Here is a 25,229-nt window from a genome sequence, read left to right on the forward strand (position 1 = left end):
AGGGCGCCCAAACACCTCTTGATCCCGGCTCGATCGTCCCGTCCTCGCCGTTCTCCGCCTTACTCAATTATAATGTATACGATGGAACAAGTGGGAGAGGGTCCCTATTCGGGCACCATCTTGAAAGGGGCCCCTAGGGGTCCCTTACGTCTATGGAAACAAGGCGAGTCACCACACAAGATAGATACGCCACTGTCACACACCGCTGTCCCTGGCGATTGTGGAAACGCTGGCGATGGAGCGGCCATTAACCTTGCCGTTACGCATTACGTTCTTGTCCGCAGCGGTCTAGTCTTCAGACCGACGAGTTCCTTTTAGCCGGCTCCAACCCGGAAGCAGATGCGTTGCAACCTTCCGCGTCAGGCTTTCGGGTTGAGACGCTGTAGGTCTTTCCTCCGCGGCGCCCTGCCGCTCTTTTCTTTCTCCTTTCTACGAGATTGCACTCTCTTGGCGTACCTTGCTATCTATGGTAGCGCTTCCTGGTTTTCCCTTTACCTCGACTGTCTTTTCACACTCCTCCGAGCAGTCAGTCCTTTTCCGGTTATCCTGCTGGTCTGCATTTAGTTTCTTGTGTCAGCTAACCGGCTACCTGGTTCCGCTACGAGGGGTTTTTTATGCCCGCTGGCTTTTTCCCCTAAACCGGTCTGCCCCGGTACGGGGGCCCCCTTGGCCCCGAGTTAGAGGGGCAGGGTGGCTTCCTCTCGAGGCAGACCACATCGACTATCCAGGGAAGAAGCATTGAGAATCCGGAGATTCGGAGTTGCGTCAGACCAGGATACTACAGGTGAGGAGACGGGCACGAGGGGTACTCAGGAAGGCGGAGTGGAATTGACGGAAATCAAGAGTGAGCTTGACAGTTTGCAACGCCAGGATAAAAGGATGGCCACTTCAGAACAAATACAGGAATTAGTGGCTGCTGTCCAGGCCCTGAATGTGGAACTCCAGAATGTGAAAGCGGATAATGCCGTATTGAGACAGATGGTCTCTACTAGGGATACAAGGGATTCTGACTTACCTCCCATGGCTTTATCCACTGGCAAGTACGATGGTACTCCGAAACGACTAAAGGAATTTTTGGATGCTTGTACCATTTACTTCACCTTTAGACCTCTGTTGTTCCAGAATGATCATACCAAGGTGGGATTTATGGTATCCAACTTAACGGGGAATGCATTAGCCTGGGCTGCCCCGTTGGTGACTAACAATAACCCCGTCATAAGAGATTATGAGGGGTTTCTGTCCTTATTGCGCCAGGCTTTCGAGCAACCAGAGATTACCCATGTTGCTGCGGAAGAACTCCTGGATGTTAACCAGGGTTCTAGAGATATACAGACTTATATATCCACATTTAAACGTTTGGCTACAGAAGCTGGATGGCCAGAACGGGCTCAATACACCATATTTCGTCGAGGTTTGAAGGACGAATTAAAGGACGAACTGGCAAGGATAGCTCGCCCCACCACCCTGTCTGATTTGTTCTCCATTGTTACTCAAATTGACTATCGCCTTAGTGAACGCAAGGCGGAGAGAAAGAAGCAAAGAGCCCCGGCCTCGTTTCTACCGAGTACCCACTCATTGCCCTCCCTACCTGACTCCGAGAACAAGGAAGAACCAATGCAAGTGGGGTCTGCTAGATCTTCCTTGACTCCTGAAGAAAGAAGACGTCGGAGGAATGCTGGCCTTTGTATGTATTGTGCATCAGGCACTCATTTACTACGAAACTGTCCAGAAGTTCCACCTAAGCGGTCGGGAAACGATCAACCTCGGAACTAAAGGGGACGAGTATCCGAGGACAGAGTGCTAGTCCCTATGTCACTGTAACGGTAGCCTCACAAGCCGTCTCGATGGACTCTCGTCTCATGGCAGTTCCCATCCAGTTGGAGACTCCTACAGAGGTTCTTACAACCATGGCTCTGGTAGATTGTGGTGCCGCAGGCATATTCATGGATACCATGTGGGCTCACCAACAAGGCCTCCCTCTGTTACAACGAAAGGAATGTCAGAAAGTAGAGGGAGTTGACGGTTCACCACTCTCGTCAGGACCGATTACCCATTCCACGGAAACCATGAAGGTCCAGGTGTTCCAGCATTCGGAAGAATTACAATTTGATTTGATACGAGCTGCACATTTCCCTGTGATCCTGGGGATTCCTTGGTTGAGGAGGCATAACCCGCACATCGATTGGGCACAAAACACCTTGGCTTTTTCCTCCCCATACTGCAAACAGTATTGTTTATCCCCTGCTTCAGAGGAAATGGTGCAAGTCCTTACTCCACAAAAGGAAGGAGTACATGAGATCAGTAGGGTGCCTCCGGAATTGGCAGAATTCAAGGAAGTCTTCAAGGATGATCCAATCCTGGATCTACCTCCACATAGGCCGGAGGATTGCGCTATTGAGTTGGTGCCCGATGCCCTGGTGCCGTTCAGCCGCATGTTTTCTCTGTCTCTACTAGAAAAAAGGGCGCTTCGCAGATATTTGGACTCTCATTTGACCAATGGCCTCATTCGTCCTTCCAAATCACCGGCTGGAGCTTCGCTGTTCTTCATACCTAAGAGGGATTCTACTGAGTTAAGGCCCTGCATTGACTATAGAGGGCTAAATAAGGTTACAGTTCGGGACCGTTACCCCATGCCTCTTATAACAGATATAGTGGAAGCGGTCCAGGGTGCTACTATCTTCTCTAAGCTGGACCTCCGGAGTGCATATCACCTTCTACGTATAAAGGATGGAGACGAATGGAAGACCGCATTTCGTACTCCGTTTGGTCTCTTTGAGTACCGAGTGATGCCTTTTGGCTTGGTTAACGCTCCTGCCATATTCCAGCGCTTTATGGATCGTCTTTTCTCTGACCTGCTATACCTCAGTGTCATAGTATACTTGGATGACATTCTGGTTTTCTCAAAATCCCCATCTGAACATATGATACATCTCCAGACGGTTTTGCATCGCTTGCAATTACAACATCTATTAGTTAAACCAGAGAAGTGTGTCTTCAAGAAGTCATCCGTTCCGTATTTGGGATACATTCTTTCCCCTGATGGTATCATTATGGATCCAAGGAAGGTATCTGCCATCTTGGACTGGCCCATCCCCACCTCGGTGAAAGAGGTCCAACGGTTTCTGGGCCTGGCCAATTTCTACAGAAAATTCATCAGTCATTTTTCACAGATTGTGTTACCAATAACCTCATTACTTAAGAAGGACGCTAAACCGTTTTTCTGGTCAGAATCAGCAGATCAAGCTTTTGTTGACCTCAAGAAGAGATTCTGTTCTGCACCCATCCTGACTCAACCGGATCAAACCCAACCTTTTATGGTAGAGGCTGACGCCTCTGCAAGTGCTTTGGGTGCTGTACTACTCCAGCAGAAGGACGGGAAGGAACATCCTGTAGCATATCTTTCGAAGACTCTTTCCTCCAGCCAACTGAACTATTCAGTGATAGAAAAAGAACTTTTGGCTCTCAAGGTGGCCTGCGAGGAGTGGAGACACCTGTTGCAAGGCGGAAGGCATCCGTTTACGTTACGCACAGACCATAAGAACCTGAAGATTCTCCGTAACATGGAATGTGTCAATTCAAGGCAAGCCCGCTGGGCACATTTCTTTAGTCAGTATGACTTTATCATCACGTACATTCCTGGCACCCAAAACAGCTTGGCGGATGCTCTGTCTAGAAGCCGGTCTGCGGACAATCATTCCCCCTCAGTTAGCCAACCAATGTTTCCTCGAAACAAGATTGTGGGAATGGTTTCGGCATTTCTGCAGGAGATAAGATCGGTAACCAAACCCGATTTGGCAATCACGGTTCCCGGTGACTTGCAATCCAAGATCCATTGGTCTGAAGGACTTCTATTGGTAGGACAACGTTTGTACGTTCCCTCTAGGTCCTTACAATCTAAAGTCCTAGAATGGGGTCATAATCATGTTACTGCTGGACACAGGGGAGTTCGAGGCACCCTTGAGCTAATCTCTCGATCTTTCTTTTGGCCTCGACTCTCGCATGATGTTAAGCAACACTGTAAAACGTGTGTAGTCTGTGCCCAAAACAAGAACTCCACGCATAAGCCCTATGGGTTGCTTACGCAGCCAGACTTGCCAAACCAGCCATGGTCCCAGATTTCCACTGATTTCATTGTAGATTTGCCCAAATCTCAGGGGAAGACTTGCGTTATGGTAACCATTGATACATTCACCAAGTTAGCACATTTTTCCGCACTACAGGGTGTGCCGTCAGCCTCCGAGATGGCTGAGGTGTTTCTCAGGGATATTTTTAGGCTCCACGGCCTTCCCGATAAGATTATCTCAGACCGAGGAAGTCAATATACTTCAAGGTTCTGGAACGCCCTGTGTACACGGTTAGGAATCGAGAGGGCTTTATCATCAGGTTTTCACCCTCAGACCAACGGACAAACAGAGCGGCTTAATGCCACTCTGGAACAATACCTCAGGTGTTATGTAAACAAGAACCAGGACGATTGGGTTAACCTTCTGTCCACTGCTGAATTTGCATATAACAACACTGTACATTCGGCCACAGGACTGAGTCCTTTTTTTAGTTCCTATGGACATCACCCTCGCAGCATACTTCCTGTTTTTCCTTCTCATACTAACATACCCACCATCGAATCCACTCTTGATCAAATCACCAAAGCCCACGATACTGCATTACAGAGTTTAGCTTTGGCCAGGCGCAGATACAAAGACCATTCCGATCGGGCTCGATTGCCCTGTCCGGAATGGAAGGAGGGCGATTGGGTCTGGCTGTCAACTAGATACTTGCCTAGGTGGGTTCATCCGACCAAACTGACCCCCAGAAATATAGGTCCCTTCAAGATTATCCGGAAGATTAATCCAGTGGCATTTAGATTGCAACTACCTAAGTCCTTGGGCCGGGTACATCCGGTTTTTCACTCATCCCTTCTCAGCCCTGTTGATCCGAACACCCCGATGGGCAAGACTACTGGGCGTTTGAGCAATTTCGATTCAGGACCAGAAGAGTATGAGGTGTCTGCCATCCTTGATTCTAGATACCACAAGGGCAGGCTAGAATACCTGGTGTCATGGAAGAACTATCCTAGTACTGAGGACTCCTGGGAGCCCAGGTCGTACATACATGCATCTAGACTCATCGGGCGCTTTCACCGGACACATCCAGGGAAACCTGGAGGGTTCGGACTGGGAGGGGGATATACTGTCACACACCGCTGTCCCTGGCGATTGTGGAAACGCTGGCGATGGAGCGGCCATTAACCTTGCCGTTACGCATTACGTTCTTGTCCGCAGCGGTCTAGTCTTCAGACCGACGAGTTCCTTTTAGCCGGCTCCAACCCGGAAGCAGATGCGTTGCAACCTTCCGCGTCAGGCTTTCGGGTTGAGACGCTGTAGGTCTTTCCTCCGCGGCGCCCTGCCGCTCTTTTCTTTCTCCTTTCTACGAGATTGCACTCTCTTGGCGTACCTTGCTATCTATGGTAGCGCTTCCTGGTTTTCCCTTTACCTCGACTGTCTTTTCACACTCCTCCGAGCAGTCAGTCCTTTTCCGGTTATCCTGCTGGTCTGCATTTAGTTTCTTGTGTCAGCTAACCGGCTACCTGGTTCCGCTACGAGGGGTTTTTTATGCCCGCTGGCTTTTTCCCCTAAACCGGTCTGCCCCGGTACGGGGGCCCCCTTGGCCCCGAGTTAGAGGGGCAGGGTGGCTTCCTCTCGAGGCAGACCACATCGACTATCCAGGGAAGAAGCATTGAGAATCCGGAGATTCGGAGTTGCGTCAGACCAGGATACTACAGGTGAGGAGACGGGCACGAGGGGTACTCAGGAAGGCGGAGTGGAATTGACGGAAATCAAGAGTGAGCTTGACAGCCAGACACAAGGTTGTATTCCCAAAGCTAGGGTTTATTGCAAAGCAAAAGTCTCAGTTGGCCAACTCAGTCTCACGCCCGCGACGTGTATCTCTAGACCTCGAGGGACGCAAGAGCGTGAATTACATACATCAGTTACATATATACAAAATGCATATCAAACAATCAGCTATGACATGTTTAACACCCCCCTTTTATTGGGTTTCTTTGAACTTGGTGTGATGATGGACATTTTCGACAACTATGACACCTTCAAACATCTATTCTAGTAACAATTTGCAGTTTGTTTGTGCGGAGGCATCTTTCAGTTGTTGAACAGAACACAGCGCTTCTGTTCTTGGAAGCGAGCTTCATACAGGGGGAGAGTTGCATTCCAGACCTTGCTATCTATGAGGTGCTATTCGTGTCCTGGGAGCCGACACGCTCTAACGGGGCTCAGCAAAGGGGGGCTGTAAGAAGAGCATAATTCAAGCCTTTAGCTGCTTTATTCTAACATATTCTACCATATAACAAGACTGGCTGGCAGCTGCGAAATGATTAAATGCCCTGTAGCTCTGCTTCAAGGCTACATTCGGGAGGGAGCCGGGCATTCTTCCTGGTGCTGCCTACGTTGTGTTTCAACGAACTCTTGTTATCCTCGCGGCCCTGCGGCCTTGTCCTTTTACGTGCAGACAACAATGTTTTTACATTCGAGCAGTGTAAGCAGGAAAATGTACTGCGAAGTAATAAGAACAGAAAGCATTGAGCAATGGTTAGAAAACAAAATGGCGATTCTTGTTACATCAAAATGGCCGTTCATTGGCAAACTCAGAAACCTATATTTTGTCACATCGTGCATGAGACGGTTGGCCCACGGCCATCAAATATGTTTCCGGTCACATAGTAGAGTTATCCATTTTTCTAGACTGACACATGGTTAGTTTACTATGAAAGGCTAGTTTATTATGTAATGTGGTTTGCTTCCAAGACATTGCTATAAATAATTATTTAAACACATGAAATGTAAAGCAAAACCTTAATAAATATCTATATTAACTAAACCTGGAAAGATGTGCGTGGTTGCTTAAATTGTCCACATCCCAGTTTCACTATTTAACCAAATGTGTGATCCTGAGCAAATCATTTAATCACATTGTGCCTTTTCTGCAGCTCTGCAAGTGATTCTGATTCACTTCAAAACTTATATTAATGTATCATGGTATTTTAATGGAAAAGCCTAATGACTATAGAGTTGCTCCACATATAACTATAGTGCAATGTAGGTATTTTGCACCACAAAGTTATTTGTCACTTGGCTTATTTATGGCAACTTATTCTAAAGTCACTTCCATGGTGCCTCCAAGTATCAAAGACTGATGGTGCGCCTTTCGATGTCCTTTTCTGTGAAGTCATTTATGTTGGTGCAATCCATATAATAATTAGGATGTTTGCATGTATTTTGCCTCAGAGGGCTTGGACAGAGGAGCTCTAATAGATGAGTTTCGTGCATCTTGAATGATCCTGCAGTTTTATTTTTTTTGTTGTGTGTTAAAATGCCATCTTCCATTAATGTTACCAAAAAAGTAGATTGGGCCAGGGGTGGGCGGTTTGGGAGTGCCAATGAGACCATGTGGAATTCCACACACTGCATTTCGGTGCTCATCCCCCTCGCCCCCACACTCTTACAATGCTGGATACTCCCCTGCTTATTTTGGTAAGTGAAGCAGTTTTTGGTGGCATGTAACCTGAACCATGACACTCATTTACTCATTTGCACCAAACCGTCCTTAAAAAGTGTCTGCAAAACTCGAAATACTTTTTGCCAGTTTGGTGAAGATTATTTTTGGCGGCAGGGGCAGGGCTCTTAAACGTGTGCTTTTAACACAAAATCCCATACTGTTCCTTCTGCGCACCAAGAGCAAAAATTGCTTAACAAAAGTTCACCATGTTTGGAAGGCGTATAGCACTCAGCTTTATTTCACCGAATTTGCAGTGTACGACACAGTTTTGGGTCACAGGTTTTCTCAGTTTGACTCTTTCCACTCTACTTGGGGAGGGCGCACCTTTCGCCAACTTCATTTTGAAATTAGGATGATGGTGCTTTAGTAGCATCTGAAAAGGGGCAAGACTCATTTTAGAGGCATTGTAGAGCTGTGGCTTGCCACAGAGAATGCACCATTTGTTATTGTTTGTGTGTCTTCATACCTGGGGCCTTAATGTGTACTGTGAGCTCTGCTCACATTGTCCAAGCGTGACACGCACCCTCACTAGGGTCAGTGAGCAGCCCAGCCCCCCAACAAACATACACAAAGAACAATTAAAAATGATACAAAAACAAAAAAAAGTACCCCTGCTCTGCTTTCAAATGCCGCCCGGGCCATGTCTCATGTTACACTGACCTAACCTCGCACTCACACACCTCCATACGCAGGGCATCCCACTACCCTGAATGTGATGATTGTGGCCCCCCCTGCACCTCCAGACAGAAACCAGCCAGCTGAATGAGCTTCCTAGTTCCTGTCTGTGTGTCGCACAAACACAAAGCCAGAAAGCGATTCTCTGCGCTGCGGCCCCTGGAAGTGCTGCTGCTAATGTGGCAGCACAGGCGCTAGACCCTGCAACACCCAGATCAGCAACCAGGCCAGACAGGGTGAGGGACCTGACATACGTAGATGGTAGTTTTGGAGGTGATTCCTTACAGGACGCTTCAAGTATAAAATCTGGTAATGCATCTGTTAGAGAGAATTCTCTGTTTAGGCTGAATTTCCTAACCTAGTGAGTCCCCCAGCAGCTTTGCTGGATTTTTGGGGTTTATTTTTTTCTCCTGCCAAGAGTGAGACTCTTTTACCCTCACTCTTGGACATGATTTGAGTGTGTTTCTTTGTATCTAGATGTGTTTAATGGGCTATGGGGTCTTTTACTCCATAGGGCTTCATGTGTTTTTGTGATATGTGTTACACAGCACCCTCAGTGCAGTGACAGAGGGGTGTCATAGTGACCCCCCAGTATAGACTCCATACCCTGGGACTGATAACTGTCTCCCAGGGCATGTAAAGTCACCATTGACTTTACTAGTCTTAAATTCTGAACAGAACCAGTACAAACCATCATATTGTGGACATACTGGCTGGGGCAATTCGATTGCCCCAGGGTCTGTTAGTCGAGGGGGCATGTCTCTGTCCCCCCTGATTGAGTTTTGGCTGGTGGCAGTGGATACTACTTTTTATATTCAACCGCGAATATTTTCCTATGGGATTTCCCATTGTTTTAGGCTACTATCTTTATTTAATTATTTACGGTAGCCTCGAACATACCGCCGGTTTATTTAATTAATATTAATTCTCCGGTTGGTGTTTTTTGCCAAAACTTGATTCTAAAATGGCGTTTGTGTTCTCTTCTGTGACTCCAACCCAAGTCGAGCCCTTTGTTCCACTTTTTTGGCGGGCTTCTCCACAGAAGCCCTCCAAAGTGGTGCCACTCTGTCTGGGGTACTTAGGAGGGGTGGAGGGGAATTTAGGCACCCTGGACTGAGTTTCCTAGGCAACTCAAGTCGCACTCCATCCTGATTAGCCCAAGTGGTGAGCCAGCTGGCTCACCACTTAGCATGTTTGAGTGACAGCTAGGCTGAGTGAATTGGGGTTTGCTCCATAAAAGCAGGACTTTGGGGACTGGAACTTCAGAAGTCGCCACAGGACCTAAGAATCCGACGAGGGAGAAGCTGAGCCGACCTGCCACGACACCACTACCGGTGGAGCCCTGCTGGACTGCCTCACCACTTTTTCCCCAACGACAGAGGAGATCTCCCGCCGGAGAGTCTTCTTCCTTTGACTGGTGGGGATAACCAGTTTCACCGTCTTTTCACTTTCCCGACGTACCTCGTGGCCGCCTTGTCTGTGCCAAGCACGCCGGCAACCGGGATACCACGTTTACCACGACCGCGAAACAAAGGTACCACCTTTAACCGGAAAACTCCGCGGCTAGTTTCTGCCCTGGTAGTGCAACGACCTTCATCTTTCCTCCAAGTCGAGATCTTCTCTTCCCCTGGACGACGACGCAACTTGCACCCACTACCAGGAACAACTGCCACCGCTGGAGGATCCTTCCCACTTAAGGTACCGTGTCCCGCCTGGCTTCCCTTGCTACCGACTGTACGGGGTAGATTTAGCCCCCGGCTTTCGAACCTGGGTTAGCCTGGGACACCCTGGCTAAACTTTCATAAGCCTCCCTAAACTCTTTTTGAACCCTCTGCAAGACTTTCTACGCCTAGTGTAACTGTGTGATCTTGAGCGCATTTGTGCTCTGCTCTCTCTAAGAGTGGGCCCAGCCTTTGGACTTTGGCTCACCAGTGACTTTTGCTCTTCTGCCTTGCTATTAGTGTTCTAGAATCTTAGAGTGGTGTATCTTTCCATATTCTGTCTTTTTCCCTCCCTTTCTCACAAACTTATTGGAGTGCAATCTAGTTAAGCGCACACCTCTGTATGAAAATAAGTGGTGTTTTAATGTGACTTATCTGATAAGGAAAAAGGGGTGTATATATTACAATAGTAACTATGTTTAGAATATTTTACAATATGAGTGCTGGAGTGTTTCAAACTGTGTGTTTTTAAATAATTATATACTTTGATACCAAAGCTCTGGTCAGTGTTTGCTTGTATTGTTGTATCTGAGTGCCTATTGTGTATACTTTGCATACTGCCTAACTCTTCTTGAGGGAAGTCTGACTGCTCAGCCACAGCTACCAGGTACATCTGGGTGGTACAGACTGCTACCAAGTGGGTTTACTGCCAACATCTGTAGTCTTAAATCTTTTGCAGTGTTCCCTAAGGGAACTGCACAGGTTTCTGCCTAACAGCATCAAGAATTTAATAGCCTTGAAAAAGACATCATGTCGAAACACGTGTTGGCTGGTCTTTTGCACAAGAAAATAAACTGGACTTAACAAGCCCACTTAAGACTAAATGACTTTTAACTCAAGTATTACTGGTCTTTTGCACAAGAAAATAAACTGGATTTAACAAGCCCACTTAAGACTAAATGACTTTTAACTCAAGTATTACTAAAACCGAATAATCTTTTGTAAAACATGTTGTAGAGCTGCATTTACCAAGCGAGAAGTGTGAGGGGTTTTCTTCTTTCTATTGGAATTAAGTTTGTGAATGTTATGTTGTGTCACTGGGTGCATGGCAGGCCGGCTGAAGATGTGTGGGGGCCCAATTGAATTAAAAAATATGCCACCAGTCTTATGAAAGTTATAAAAGAGAGTCAGCAATGAACTCTTGTGTTGTAGTAATTTAGTGTTATCCCTCAAGGATTTAGGTTGTTTGACCGAAGTACAAAATCACAGCGGAATTCACCGTAGTCATTTTAGCTGAAAATACGTTTTACCTCAGTACAAAAAATCAAACCCATGTCCCCCAAACTGCCAGTACACCCATAACCCCCCCTACTTACCTTTTCTCCATCCGCCGCCTCTCCTGTACCCTGAAGCGTCAGATCCATCAATCTAACACGGGTTGGATCTGATGCTGCAAGGTCCCTTTTTCTTCTTTTTTTTGTTGGGTCCCCTGCCAACAATGCTGAGGAAGCGGGGGACACCCCTGCAACCGCCAAAGCCAAAAATACCGAACATGGAGAGCGGGGGACACACCCGCAACCCCAGCTCTTCATGTTCAGGATCTTCGGCTTCAAACTAATGGTGGTCACCGAATTCAGTCAAATCTACCATTCTACCAAATTCTTTCAAAAAATGTGGCCAAAACGATCCCTAAGAGCCACCATCCGCCCTCCCTCCACCCCACCCCTATACCCCCCAACATTTTCAGCAAAGTTATTCCACTGGTTGTCGCGACCTACAGAACAAAACAAAACCACAGGATAGCCTCTTGCAAGGACGCTCCCAGCACCGCTTGGCGTTCTTCTCACCTATTCGAACTGGGCTTCGGCTTCTACCGCAGCTCTCGCCACCTGCAACAAGAAGCGAGAAAGACATTATTGCAAATTCAACTAAAGACTTTGCTTGCATCTAAAAGACATTGCTTTCACCTGAAAGACTTACCTGAAAGAAGGAGTTGCAGCCGGCCTGAACTCCGGCCCTTGCCAGTGAAGAAACTCGGCGGAACGGTGCCACCTTTTGACGCGCCCCTGCCCAGCGCGGCAGGATGGAGAGCGCACCTTTATAGAAAATAAGGTGAGAGACATTATCTGGGGAACTTCAAGGGGAACTCGGGAGGTGGGTTGCAAGGAAAGAACCGAAGCTCATCTTCCCTTCCTATCTTCTAGAGCTGCCCCTCAGTTATCCAGATTCCAGGACAGGCAAAGGGTTCCCGAGAGCATCCCAGCTATTCGAGAGGCGCCCCCGTGGACCAACAAGGTGAGCGTTACAGAACGCAAAGCCCTAACTAAATCATCCACCTGGGCGTCTACTATGGAAACTTCGGAAACAGACCAGTTAGCCCAGTTGTTGGGGCAGTTGCGCATGGAGGTTCACTCTGCGCGGCAGGAAACCAACGCGTTACGAAGGGAGTTGATTGTTACCAAGGAGAGGACGGATGACCTCGGGAGGCAACTTCTTCAGTCACAAGCAGGACAAGCCCCGTTGCCTGGAGTTGGTCAATCCACCTCGGTTACCGCAAGCAATCCGGTTCAGATTAACCTCCCTGGGGCTGTGCCACTGGCTCCTCCGGAACGGATTGTGGGAGATCCCCGGCGATACGCCACCTTCATGAACCAATGTCGCCTCCAATTTCTGTGCAGGCCTGGGGCATTCCATACAGATCAGGCACGTGTGGCTTTTGTTTTATCCTACCTTAGCGGGAGTGCAGCTGACTGGTCAGTTCCATTTATTAGCCGAAATGACCCTCTGCTTCAAGAATTTGATGGATTTCAGCAGGAGCTGGAAAAACTTTTCGCTCGACGCCACCATGGACAGGCCCTAGATAACGAACTCTTGTCTCTTCGTCAAGGGAGCCAGGATCTGCTGACCTACATTGCGACGTTCAATCGACTGGTGGTTGAGGCAGATTGGTCTGAGGATAAACGGACTACGTTATTCCACCGGGGTCTTCGTGGGGAGTTAAAGGACGTCTTGGCCCAAGTGGTGAACCCAACCGGGATTGTGCCGAGTTCATTGGTTTAGTAGTCTAGTTAGATCGTCGACTACAAGATAGGAAGAGTGACCGAGAGAAATTGGATTTGCGCCCCTTCTTTGTACGTCCCAAGGATCATGCTCTGCGGGGCTCTCACGGAACCAGTGAACCCATGCAGATAGGAGGGAATAAGTTTGAGCATTGTATTTTCCAGGCAAGTGTTGCTGCAGGCTCAACTGTGTTGGACCTGCGCCTTTTCTTTTTGCTCACTCTCTGCACCTTCCCAGTTAAGACTGATCCCAGCTCTATCCCGACAACATCCTCTTTGCTTATCATTACTCAATTTTAAGCAACAATTATTTAAACACCAAAAGTAATCAATAGTTGAATGTATTGATTGATTATGATAAATGGTGATGTCAGTGTTATTAGCTAGTGTTAGGCTGGGCCGGAATAGCCCGGTAATTGCCCATTCATGGGTGCCGGGTGGGATGCGAATTTGGAGGTAGCCTTGCCGGTAAAACCAGCAAGGCTACCTCCAACCTCGTAATGACGCCCATTGTCTCTTGTGTGTGCATACAACCATTTCCTTTTTACCTCTGGCTTCATTTCCTCGAATGACATGAGTGGCATTGATTGTAACTGATTATTACATAAAGTTCGGCTAATGGCATCCCCATTCCAGATGTTTCTCGCCTTCATTCTGACACGTGTTTTTCTCCAGATATCCCAAGAAAGAGTCATTGGGCCTCATTTTAAGGTTGCCGGTCCGGAAACAACTGTACCGGTAAGATTGCCGGTACTGTTTCCAGACCGGCAAACTACGAGTTCTGCAAGAGGGTGCCTTTTCGCCTGCCAGGTCTGACCTGGCGGGCGGAACGGCAACCGCTCGCAGACCTTGACGGATGCACTATCACCATTCACATGAATGGTGCCGGTGCATCTGTCCTCCCCATTCCCGTTGAGTCCAATGGGACTCAAATGGGAATGGGGAGTAATATTGTCCGGCACCCGGCAATGAGGAATTACTGGTACCGCCGGGGCTGTAATGCCCCAGTAAGTCCCCATTGCCGGGTGCTGGAAAACATATGACTCCGGCGGCAGCCGTGCCGGTATTTACCGGCACGGCTACCACCGGACTCATAATGACCCCCAGTGTCTGTGGTTGTCCTTTAGATTTTTTTAAACTAGGTGTCCAGCTTTATGCTATCTAAATTGCCTCTGTAATCTATGCAAGGTTCATCCCTAGTTAGTTGGATGAGTGTCCCCACGAAAATCCCTAATGTTGACCTCCATATGGGAACCTCCAACTTTTCTAACCAAGTTAGAGCCTTTGTTGCCTGTACTTCCTTCCCATTCAGTAGCTGACTCCAGATGTTCTGTCTATATGCAGAACGCAAATGTATTAGGCTAACCCACAACTCCTATGATTATATCCTCTTAAAGTCACATGTCATGGTTCTTTTAAGGTTGCAAATAAAAATAGATCACTTTTTGGGGGGATTTAATTTCATTATGGATCCTGATTGTAACGTGGAAGTTATTTTGGTGGGCTTTTTCATTTTCCATTTGTTTTCGACGTTTTTATTAACTTTTTTATCTGGTTGAAACACGTCATTGTCAGTAAGTTTGCCCTAAAAGACATATTGAGCATATTGGAAAGGATTCCATTTGGGGAAGGACAGCAGTGTGGAGGAGGAAAGCAAGAGCCAATAGGGAGGGACCCTTGTTCCATAAAAGGCAGAAATAAAAGAAATGCCCTTGCAAAAGAAACAACGAAACAATTGGTAGGTTATTGCAAAGACGGTTATCAGGAAGACTTTTTCGCATACAGTCACTTTCAATTGATTGTTTATACTTTCATTGTTTTCTGCTTAAGACTTTTTTAACCCATTTCCGATTTAAAAAATCAATGGGACCAGGGACGTCATTTCACCAAAATGGCCGGGGTAGCGGAAGTGACATCACACGACCCTTGACCACCTGATGACATCACAGGAAGTGATGTCATTTGACCCCACCCCGAAGTGATGTCGCAGGAAGCGATGGAACACGATGTTTCACCCGTTGACAAAACAGAAGTGGCATCACATAGCATTGTACACTACGAAAAATATGGTTACGATATCACTATAATGTGATGTATATTTCATTCAAGAATGGATCGCCATATGTATAATTATCATCAGTGTGTATAGGCCCATATTACCAAATTACTGTGAATGCAAGGAGACGTCCATGACCACATGATAATGATGTGTCATTATATAGCACTTACGCTTAAGAGCTTTATATAGACAAAATATACACCCAATATCACCCAAACTGTGTTGGTACTCATTTATCGCCCTCAGAAGGATGAAAGGCTGAGTTGAGGCCTTTAAGAACAGACTTAATCAGCGACTCACCCCTGAAGTTGCCTGAAATAAACCTTTAATCAGTCTAGCAATTATTGTATAGAATTCCAGAAAGACATATTATTTGGTGTTCCTATTCTTTCTTATTTAGGGTCAGTGCTGAAAGTGTTAGACTTGTGGCACTCCTGTTCTTATTTTTCTTCTTTTTCTTCTTTTTTTTAAGAGGCCTGGACAAGAACGCCAGCCACTATCGAAGTAAAGTGCCACATGGTGCTGGCCACAGCCCAGGAACTTGCATTTCTAAAAAAAAAGAAAAAAAACTTTTTTTCCCCGTTTTTAAGGGGTCGCAAGGGAGACCTCAGAGGTCGCAGTTGCGACCTCTGGAGACCCCTAAATGACGTCCCTGAATGGGACCACATTACAGAAACATTTTACTAGTCCAGTTTTGCATGGCATTGCACTACAACACTAGGGCAAAAACCGCTATAGTACAAACAATGTATTCTTTGAATGCATGCTTGCAGCAGAGCAATGTTTTCGCTAGCCCAAATAGGACAAGGCATTAGCACTAGGGCAAACATTGCCCCTGTTCAACAATGCATTGAAAGATTACATATTTGCACTAGGGCAAATACCATAAAAAACTACACGCGTACTGGTGCCAAGCTTTTGAAACGAAGCCCATGCTATCAAGCCATAAAGTTATGTCAAACCATTGTAAGCCTAATTCCAATAATTCAATAGGCACTTGAAAAACAGAGAAGTTGAAATAGGGGCACCAAACAGAAATTCTTCACAAGAACCCATTCGAAAAGCCAGTCCCTTGGCCATTGCCTGCTTTTCGTACTTTTCTTACACTGTATTTTGTGGGAGACCTTATCAAAAATCGCCAACCTTCTTGAATCTCCCCAGTGAATCTCATGTGTGGAGATATTCAGGCGCACACGTTTGCCAGTCTGGAAATAAGGTGCTGGTAATAAGGTATACTGGTACCTTTCTGGACCAGCAAACTACAAGTCTGCCAGTAGTGGCTCGGATATACCGATAGGCCTGACCTGCCGGTATATTAGGCCCCTATCATAGGGGGCAATACCGGGGAACTCATAATGAGCCACTGGGCCTCATTATGAGTGTGGTGGTCCAGAAACAAGGGTGCCGGGAAGCTCACCGGCACCCTTGTTTCCGGTCTGTCACACTATGAGTTTGCCTGCTGGGGCCGATGCTCCCAGCAGGTCTGACCTGCCGGGCGGAGCGGCCCCGGTAGGCAGACTCATCACAGAAGCATCGGCACCATTAGTAATGGGGACTCCACGGGAATGGGGACTAACATTTACCGGCACCCAGCTTCCCGGACCTGGTGGTGCCGATAAAATGTTATGAGTCCGGCGGCAACTCATCGGAAGCACCGGCAGGGTTACCGCTGGACTCGTAATGATGCACACTGTGTCTGTTTTGCATGCTATCTTCTCTTCTTTGATCTAATGATGTGTTATCTATGTCGGGTTGTGCCTGCTGACTTCTACAGCCCTTTGCTTGTTTCAGGTTCACCTATGAGATTGCCCCCGTCTTCATTGTCATGGAGGAGCTCATCCTGAAGAAAATGCATGAAATAGTCGGCTGGGGCGAGAACGAAGCCGACGGAACATTTTCTCCTGGTAAGTGTGACCGTGCATGTCTCTATTTTTGTCAAAAGCTGGGCATTTGAGTGTGACATCGTTCTGAGCGCTCCTCATTCAAGCAAAGCAAAGAGGCTTAAGAAAACAGACCAAGGGACAGGCAATGGTGTTGGCAAGCTGATTACTATTGCTATGTAATTAGTAACCCTAATGTAAGGGAAGGTGCAGAGGTTCTGCAGGGAGGGTGTCATTTAGTGATGTATTTATGCCTGAAGCCATCCCTCTTTCTTCTAATAATGAGCATTGTTGATATACTGAGGTTCTGACTGATGACGGAAGCAAGTTGGCCTGCACATGGCTCATTCCTTACATTATATTTTGAAGACAGGGCGTGAACCAAGTTATCTTGCAATGCACCCGTCTGTCGATGAAGGCTAGGTAGCAAAGCATGGAGTTAGGTTGTGCAAGTTGGTTTCTCAGTAGGGCAGTGGATCCCGTTACTTTAGCTTGAGGTTCCACTCCAAGGACAAGATGGGTGGCATTGTATCTGCTGTGTGTGGGATCCCGAGCCATGTTGCACAGTGGCGGGAATCAGCACACAAATGCACTCAGTGATGAAAAGCCTTCTTAAACATACTGGTTGTCTGTTCTCTTATACAAGTCGGGAGGGCAGGCAGTGACCCGTACTGAATGCCCACTACATTCCAAAGTAGAGGCCACTCAACTCATAATAGTTTACCCCCAGGCTTTTTGGTTTTGGCCCATTTTGGTGGCGCAGCCACCAAAATATCGCCAACACCATTACTACAGAGAAGAGAGATGGAGTAAAAGTGGCATGACAACTGGAAATGCTGTGGCATACTCCGCCAACATACTAAATGTTATTTCTTGTTTGCAATGCAATCCAATAATAGCTGGTTTAACTTATTTTCTCCCAATCAGGAATAGCATGTCGTGTGTGTGTGTCAATTTGAAAGCCGGTGCCTTGTAGTAAGCTTTCCTTTCTGAGGAGCCAGAGAGAGTTGGGCTATATTTGGGCTACTTTCCTGGCCCCTTGGGCTACAGGTAGGTTTCCCTTTCTGGAAAGTGCTACATTACAAGCATTCTTTTTTAGAGAGGTGCAGTACCACTGACAACATACAGAGGTCCTCAAAGAAATCTGGCTGCTCAGATTTCTTTGAGGACCTCTGTATGTTGTCAGTGGTACTGCACATCTCAAAAAAACAATGCCATACTGTGGTTCTTGAAAGAAATCCGAGACTTCTTATGAGGACCTCTGTAGGTTGTCAGTGGTAATGCACCTCTCCAACAAATATGCTTGCAATGCAATGTAAGGCAAGTATACATTTTTGGAGAGGTGCAGTACTGGCAACATAACAAGGTCCTCATAAGAAGCCTGAGAGCATTTTGTCTATGGTACTGCACCTCTCCAAAAAATAAAGCCAAGGTTTCTTCCAAACACCTCTTTATGTTGTCAGTGGTACTGCATCTCTCCAAAAAAATGACTTGTAATGCAATGTAATGCTCAGATCCTAGGGTTTTCATATCTGCCTTAAGTTTTCGTTGTTGGAAAACATGTGGGCTCGGAGTGTGTCCTTCAAGCATTTCTGTCAATTCCCCTGCTGCTGATCATCGAAACATGATTCATGCGCATATCAATACACATCCCATTATTGAATTTGGGATGCACTTTAAAATGGTTATGTGTCAACTTCAAAGCTGGGTCCATGTATTCAGAGACGACATCGGGGCCCTTCAACCCTTTCATTTGAAATTAACCCCAATCCTCGGGAAGGGGTGGGGAGGAGGTCAGCTCCAGTGGCTGAGTTGTATTATAAACATACTTTTAACGCTGCACATAAAACAAGTTTTTCCAGTGAGCACGGTGCAGGCTACCTTTGCTGACACCAACATGAAATTCAGCCTCCCAGTACCCAGCAGCGCAGGATGCTACATTTAACACTCCATCGCCTTTCCATACCTCGCTGGATTTCCAATACATCAGCATTTCAATCCCGCTTCTCATCCAGGTCCTCCAGTCTTGAGGACCTCTTTGTCTTTCCACCTCGTTCCTCGTTAGCTCATTGTTGTATGCCCGCAGTGCCGGTCGTTAGCCCCCTCCTTCTTCACTAAAGTGGTGCCATCACGGTAGGGTGCAGACTAGGCCTGGTATACCAAAGAACTGGTTCCCCTTCCCCCTTGTGCTCTGTTCTCGGAGTGTCGAAAAGATCACCTGGACGTCAAGTGACCAGAGCTTTGCAGCTTGAATGTATCTTTTGCTCCAGCTACCAGTGTTAGACTGTGTTGGCTCCCACTGCCTCTGGCGGTGTTTGGGTGCCCCACTGTATATGCTGCTGTGCAATCCCATTTGTTCTTTCCTGGTGATGAGTGTTCCCCTCCTGCTTTAAGAACACCCACCACGATGCCCCACCACTTCCTTTCCCTGTTAACATTCCTTTTCATGACTTCATTTCTGCTTTATCCCCCTCTGTGATGTAGCCACTTTTTTCTCGGTGAATCCATGTTTAAGGAAGAAAAGAGATGAGGTAGCTCCCCAGGTTGAGAGAATGGAGCTGAAATCTGTGTTTAAACTACAAGCAATGCTCTGTTTTGATTCCTTATACAAGCAACTTTGCCACTTTATTTTTTCCAGAAGGGAGATCTATTTGTTTTTAAAAACCTGTTTCTATTTCTCTTGTTTAAATATTACATGGTCTATAGGATCCCAACTGTGGAAGTTAATGAAAATTAGGCCCAATGAGCGAAAGTGGATTTTCCACATGCCTTTTTCATAATGTTGGCCACCCTAGGAGGACCCCCAAGCAGACCTTTGAAATGGGCCTTTGCTCACCTCCTGCCCAAAGGGAACTTTCTCTTCTGGGGAGCCAGGGAGTGTTTAGCTGTATGTGGGCTACTTTCCTTACTGCACTGGCCTACCAGTATGTTCCCTTTCTGGATGCTGTTAGATGGACAAGTGCGGTACCACTGCCAACATACAGAGGTCCTCCTTTTAAATCTCAGAGGACCTCTGTATGTTGTCAGTACCGCTACTGCACCTCTCTAATGAATGAGTCTTATAATGCAATGTAATGCTCAGATCCCAGGGTTTTCATATCTGCCTTATGTTTTCCTTGTTGGACAAAACGTTTGGGTGCTAAGTGTGCTGTGGCCATTGTTCAGCATTTCTATCTCTGTTGGAGGGATAGAAATTGAAAATAGCAGCACAGAGTCATGAATGACCTGGATATGCATTGTGCATTCCCCTGCTCCCGGTCGAAACATGATTTATGCACATTTCAAAGCACATCCCGTTTCTGCATTTGGGATGCACTTTGAAAAGCCCTGTGTCCTACGCGTTTGTGCAGTTGTATAAAAATGTGGGGCAAATGTCAGATTTCTTTTGAGGACATCTGCACTGGGCTATAAATGAGCCCCATTCAGAGCAAAACTGCAATGTAGGGCAACTATGACCAGGCTTCAAACATACATACAACCAACAGATGTATTACCCACTTTTGCTTATGCTCCTTTTCCCCTTATACAGCCCTTAGCAATCCCCACAACCCAACCCTGGAGATAGATCTGAAACATTTTGAAGCCAAGCACAATCTGACCTGCTGACTCTGTACAGGAAGAAATACAACCTTCCTTTCTAAGGCTAAGCCTGACATGCCAATCCATTTCTTCAGTAGTCAGGAATAATACATGGCCCATGGTGTTGAATGCCACCAAAGAGGCCAGCATTAGGACTTGAGAATTGTCCAGCAAATGTACATGATACACTCTGCTTCCGACTAACGCTATTTCAGTCTGCTTAGTGGTTTTAGCCCATACCGATGATCAGGGAGAACATGGTTCGTTTCGAGATGCTGTGAAATGTTCTTGCTATGATTTTGTGCAGGAGGGGAAGGTTGGTTTTTGGGAGATAGTTGACTAAGACTTTGAGGTTGTCGGATGGGTTTTTCAGAAGTGGAGAATTGATGGCATACTTCATCTACTGGAGGACAGGGCCATGCATGATGGAAAGCTCCAGAATGTCCAGCATGTTCCAAGGTATCAATGCAATCTTTGGCTAGTGACAAGGGTTCACCTCCGTCAGAATGAGGTTCATGGTGCATGGGGATGAGAGAGAAGCCAGTAGCATGGGTGAAGAAAGGGCAACAATATGTCCATGATATCCTGTGAAGATGTGCAACCTTTTAAATTCTTGGATTCGATGGAAGTCCGAAGGCCTTTGCAGTGATGCAGCAAAACAAAAGGAGGCTTGTCTCTTCATTATGGTGCTTTTATCTCACAAAGCATCTTGAAAAGCGTATTGGTCTAGTTTGTTGTGCGAATAGCATAGTAGGCTTTTTGGCCTTTGTGTATGCCTTGTTAATAGGTTAGACATTGTTTACATGTACTCTAAACATCTTCTTGTTATTCCCACATTAAATAAAATTAGTACCCACCGGGGCATGGCCTTGGCCACCCAGCCAATGAGTAAAGCCTCCACTCTGAGGCTCCTCAGTGCTGGAGGCCACCATCTTCCCCGCCGGATAATGAAGTAAGTGGTCCCTTGCTTGCCCATGTCCCATTCTCCAACACTCCACCCCCTTTTCCAAACGTTTTGCCGCCACCCTAGCCCCACCTAACTGCTGCTGCCTTGTCCCTCGCCTCCGAATGGAACAGTAGTGTTCCCGGCGCATCCCGAAGTGCAATTAGCCGCATGGAAAGGGACAGGGACTACGTGTAGTTCCCTTCGCCACGAATCATGGCGGCCATCTTTGTTTGTACTTTTATCTCAAGTTGAGAAACGGTTAACTGGCTGTTTCTTTCTCAACTTGAGAAAACTATACTATTAGTACCCTGGTACAACCTGCCAGGGTACTAATAGCAATATTACCCTTGCAGGGGGGGGGGAATACCAGGTCGGGTAATGGCTCAGGGCTTACGTTAAAACCGGTGCTTTACTCTGGCTTATAACTGATGCCCTGGGGCCTTACCTGGTCCGGTAATGCCCACCTGCTTGGGTAATATGTCTTAAATGTATTTCTGTTTGACATATTCCTAGGTGTAAGTCATAGACTATGTAAAAATAGAATGTTGTTTCTTGTAAAGTTCAGAGTTGTATTGCGTTGCAACTGTTTTCTAGTAGTCCATAATATACTGCATATCAGAAACTAAGATTTCTCTTATCCAGGACGGTAGCTCATGTGTACTTGTGATAAAGGGACAATCCTGGAGTTCCCAAAGGTGAATCTTGTGGCAGGAGTGCCCTTCATTCCTCTTAGGTCTAAACATTGAATGCCATTTAATTTGGTCATAACACCTGCTAATACAATGTCTAGAAGCAGGGGGAATCTGACACAAAGCACTATATAGAACAAAAATTATTATAGCAATAGAGTATCCCATATCGAGGAGGAGGAGGAGGCTATTCGTTTACCATGAATATTATGAAAAACATTTGACTTACTCCTGATTTACCCAAAGGAAGAGAGGAGTCAGAGTTACTCACAGTAAACGTCTTTGCCAATGGATGAGCCTTCTCCAGGAGTGAGTCAAGGGAAGGGCAGAGTTACTCAGAGTAATATCTTTGTTAAACGGTATTGTAGTCTCTTTCATACTCACCAAATAACTACATCCAGCACCACACATTGTTAGTTCTCGATATGGCCATCCCAATAAAACTCTGCTCTAAACCAACCTGTACTCTCCTGAATCATACACTCATGCTTACCAATAATTCATCACATTTGAGAAACATGCATCCCTTATTCAACTACCATATACCCTCCCACGCATCCCAGTTGTTTTTCCTCTCTGATTTTGGGAATTCTATTGTTTCATTTCTCTTTCCTATCACCTCCTCCCAAAGCTCCCATTCCTTTCCACAGACTAAGGTCTGGCGACACTCTGGCAGGGTCCCAATATGCCACCAAGGTGTCATAAGACCACTACGGTGGTGATGGGCACACTATTAATATCGGTTAACATAATATAGCATATATGAAAAATGTTTACTCCTTTTTTGCCTGTTAAAAAATGTCATTATGTTATCTGCACAGCCTTCAACCCAGTGTTGATGAGCCATTGTGTAGTCTGTAACTTTGGCCACGTTTTAGGTTCTGTGTTGAAAGTTACATACACTTTATATTTAATAGGTGGGTCCATATCAAACCTGTACAGCATACTGCTGGCACGCTACAAGCGCTTTCCAGCAGTGAAGACCAAAGGCATGGCGGCTATTCCACACATTGCACTATTTGTTTCAGAGCATGTAAGTATGGGCACAAAAACATCTCTGTACCACACATGTATTTAATTAGCAGAATGTTCCAAAAACTGTGAAGTTTAGTAGTGATTATTAAACGTGACTCTCTGTGGGTTCATATTTAATCTTTTGGGGATTTTCAAAGTCCTACACAACACCATTCAGGCACCCTGGAATATCTGGGTAGGAGAACTGTCCAGAACTTCCGAGGAGGTTCCAACCTTCTCAAGCCAGTGGCTGGCAGTTGCATTCTGCCTCTAGGGGCTGTCCTCTAGGGCCCAGTGTGTGGGATTGATGGAGAAAAATGTGGAGTCTCAACACTTGCTATTAAATCCAAGTGGGCTTGTCTCGAATGTCTACCCGCAGGACTTTGTTTTTTTTGCATTTATTTCAGTGCACAAAGCCCTGATGCATCTAGGCGCTAGTTACAGAAAGTGCGTAGTACATGGTATAATTTACAAAGTGCAAGAATACATGAATAGGTTACAGTGTCCATATACGCATACTGGCGCTGCCTCGCCTCATGGTACAGGGTACTCTTTCACGCATGCAGATAGGCATGATAGTCATTACAGGTAGGCGTTACATACTGCCATTACATACTGGTGCAGCCTCACCGTCACCGTACACTAAAATCAGTGGCACCGGCATCAAAAATGCTGGTGGCACCATTACCGGCATGTCTCAAATGGAAACACTGGCAGCGGAAACACCAGGACCGGAAACAACATCATTGCAGGAACTGGAACCTCGACGGAGGCCATTTTGATAAACATAATCCACATAAAAGCATCTACTTCCTGTTGCCATCCGGACATTGTGTTAGGAACGATTTCTCTTTGCTGCATCTTTCCTTCCATCTTTATGGAACTCCCAAACCTTTTGCTTTTATTTTTGAATCTGACCTGTACTTTTCACGGTGCTGTGAAGTCTTCAGCTTCATTACACAGGCCTTTGCTCATATGTTATGGGGAAACTGATATGTCCTTCAGGCTGTCAGTACTGGGAAACCTTGTTTCCCTTAGTCGTGTTACTGTGTTACAACTTCTGGTTACTTTTGTATCACTTGTGGTAACTTTTTATCATTGTGCAATGCAGCTTACACTGCAGTACAAGGGGGTGCATATTTGTTTTGCCCTAGACTAACACTCAGAGGATTTTTGGTTACTCTAGCTGTGCTAAAAGGATAAGCTGGTGGCAGCAGTGACTTTTTCCCACTTTTTGGGGATTCTCGTTTTAGCCTTACTGCGTTTACCACGTTTAGCTACTTAGTGGCTACCGGTCAAACATGGCCGTACCACGAGATTTTTTGCTTGTCCTTTTGCCATCTGGTTCTTTAGCCTTATTCCTGGCCTGAGAGGCCAGGAAAATCCTTATAAGGACTTCCAATGTGCGGGAAAGCAGAAGCTTTTGGCAGGCTACTGTAGGGCTGTGTGTGTTTGCTGGCAGGATATGGGCTGGGTCTGTCTGACCCCAATCCACAAACTAGTTTCAGTGTGTCCAATTGGTGTGCATGAATGTTCCCACCAGTGGTCCTGATTGGACCACTGCTGGGGTGTGTGCGGGCTAGACCTGCTATTGGCTAGTGGGAGTTTCAGCTCTTACCTGGCTTTTAGGGTAAGAAGAGGACCTCTGCATGTATTCTTCAGAGATCCTGGAGAAATCTGAAGGAGCCAAGTATCATGTCCAGCTGTGAGACCCACAAAGAAACCTGAGACCTGACTGAAGGAGGCCAGGCAACCAACTTTTGCTGCTGTCCTGGAGGAGCCCTGTCTTGCTCATGATCTTTAGTAGTCCTGCAAAGGAGCTGTAACCCTTGGAGTGGGGGGACGATCCATTCCTGATGTCTGCTTGGTGCCCTGCCAAAGGAAACCTTTGGAAGTGGCCTGGAACCATCCTGTTGCTTACCAGCTTTGTTTTAGCCTACCTGCTGCTAGTGTCACTGTACCAAGTTTCGGCCTGAAACTTGGCAGATCCCCAGCTGGCCCTACAAGACTATCTCCTGTGGAATGTCAGCATCCTAGCATTGAGGGGACCTGAGATAGGAGGGAAAGTCTCACTGCTGTTGCTGGGTCCTTTTGC

The 25,229-nt window shown here is 46.5% G+C and overlaps 1 protein-coding gene across 3 annotated transcripts in view; it reads left to right on the plus strand.

Annotated features, from left to right (window-relative positions):
• LOC138481461 (glutamate decarboxylase 1-like) overlaps positions 1-25,229 on the plus strand; it is a 719,240-nt gene that overhangs the window by 444,896 nt on the left and 249,115 nt on the right. For all 3 annotated transcript variants that reach the window (XM_069613613.1, XM_069613614.1, XM_069613615.1), the window contains exons 5-6: positions 16,818-16,930; positions 23,038-23,153. In XM_069613613.1, coding sequence (XP_069469714.1) covers positions 16,818-16,930; positions 23,038-23,153 — 229 coding nt within the window. The remainder of the gene's footprint in view (positions 1-16,817; positions 16,931-23,037; positions 23,154-25,229) is intronic.

The sequence above is a fragment of the Ambystoma mexicanum genome, chromosome 5p, assembly GCF_040938575.1.
Source record: "Ambystoma mexicanum isolate Mex_15411 chromosome 5p, UKY_AmexF1_1, whole genome shotgun sequence".
In the NCBI taxonomy this organism is placed as follows: domain Eukaryota; kingdom Metazoa; phylum Chordata; class Amphibia; order Caudata; family Ambystomatidae; genus Ambystoma; species Ambystoma mexicanum.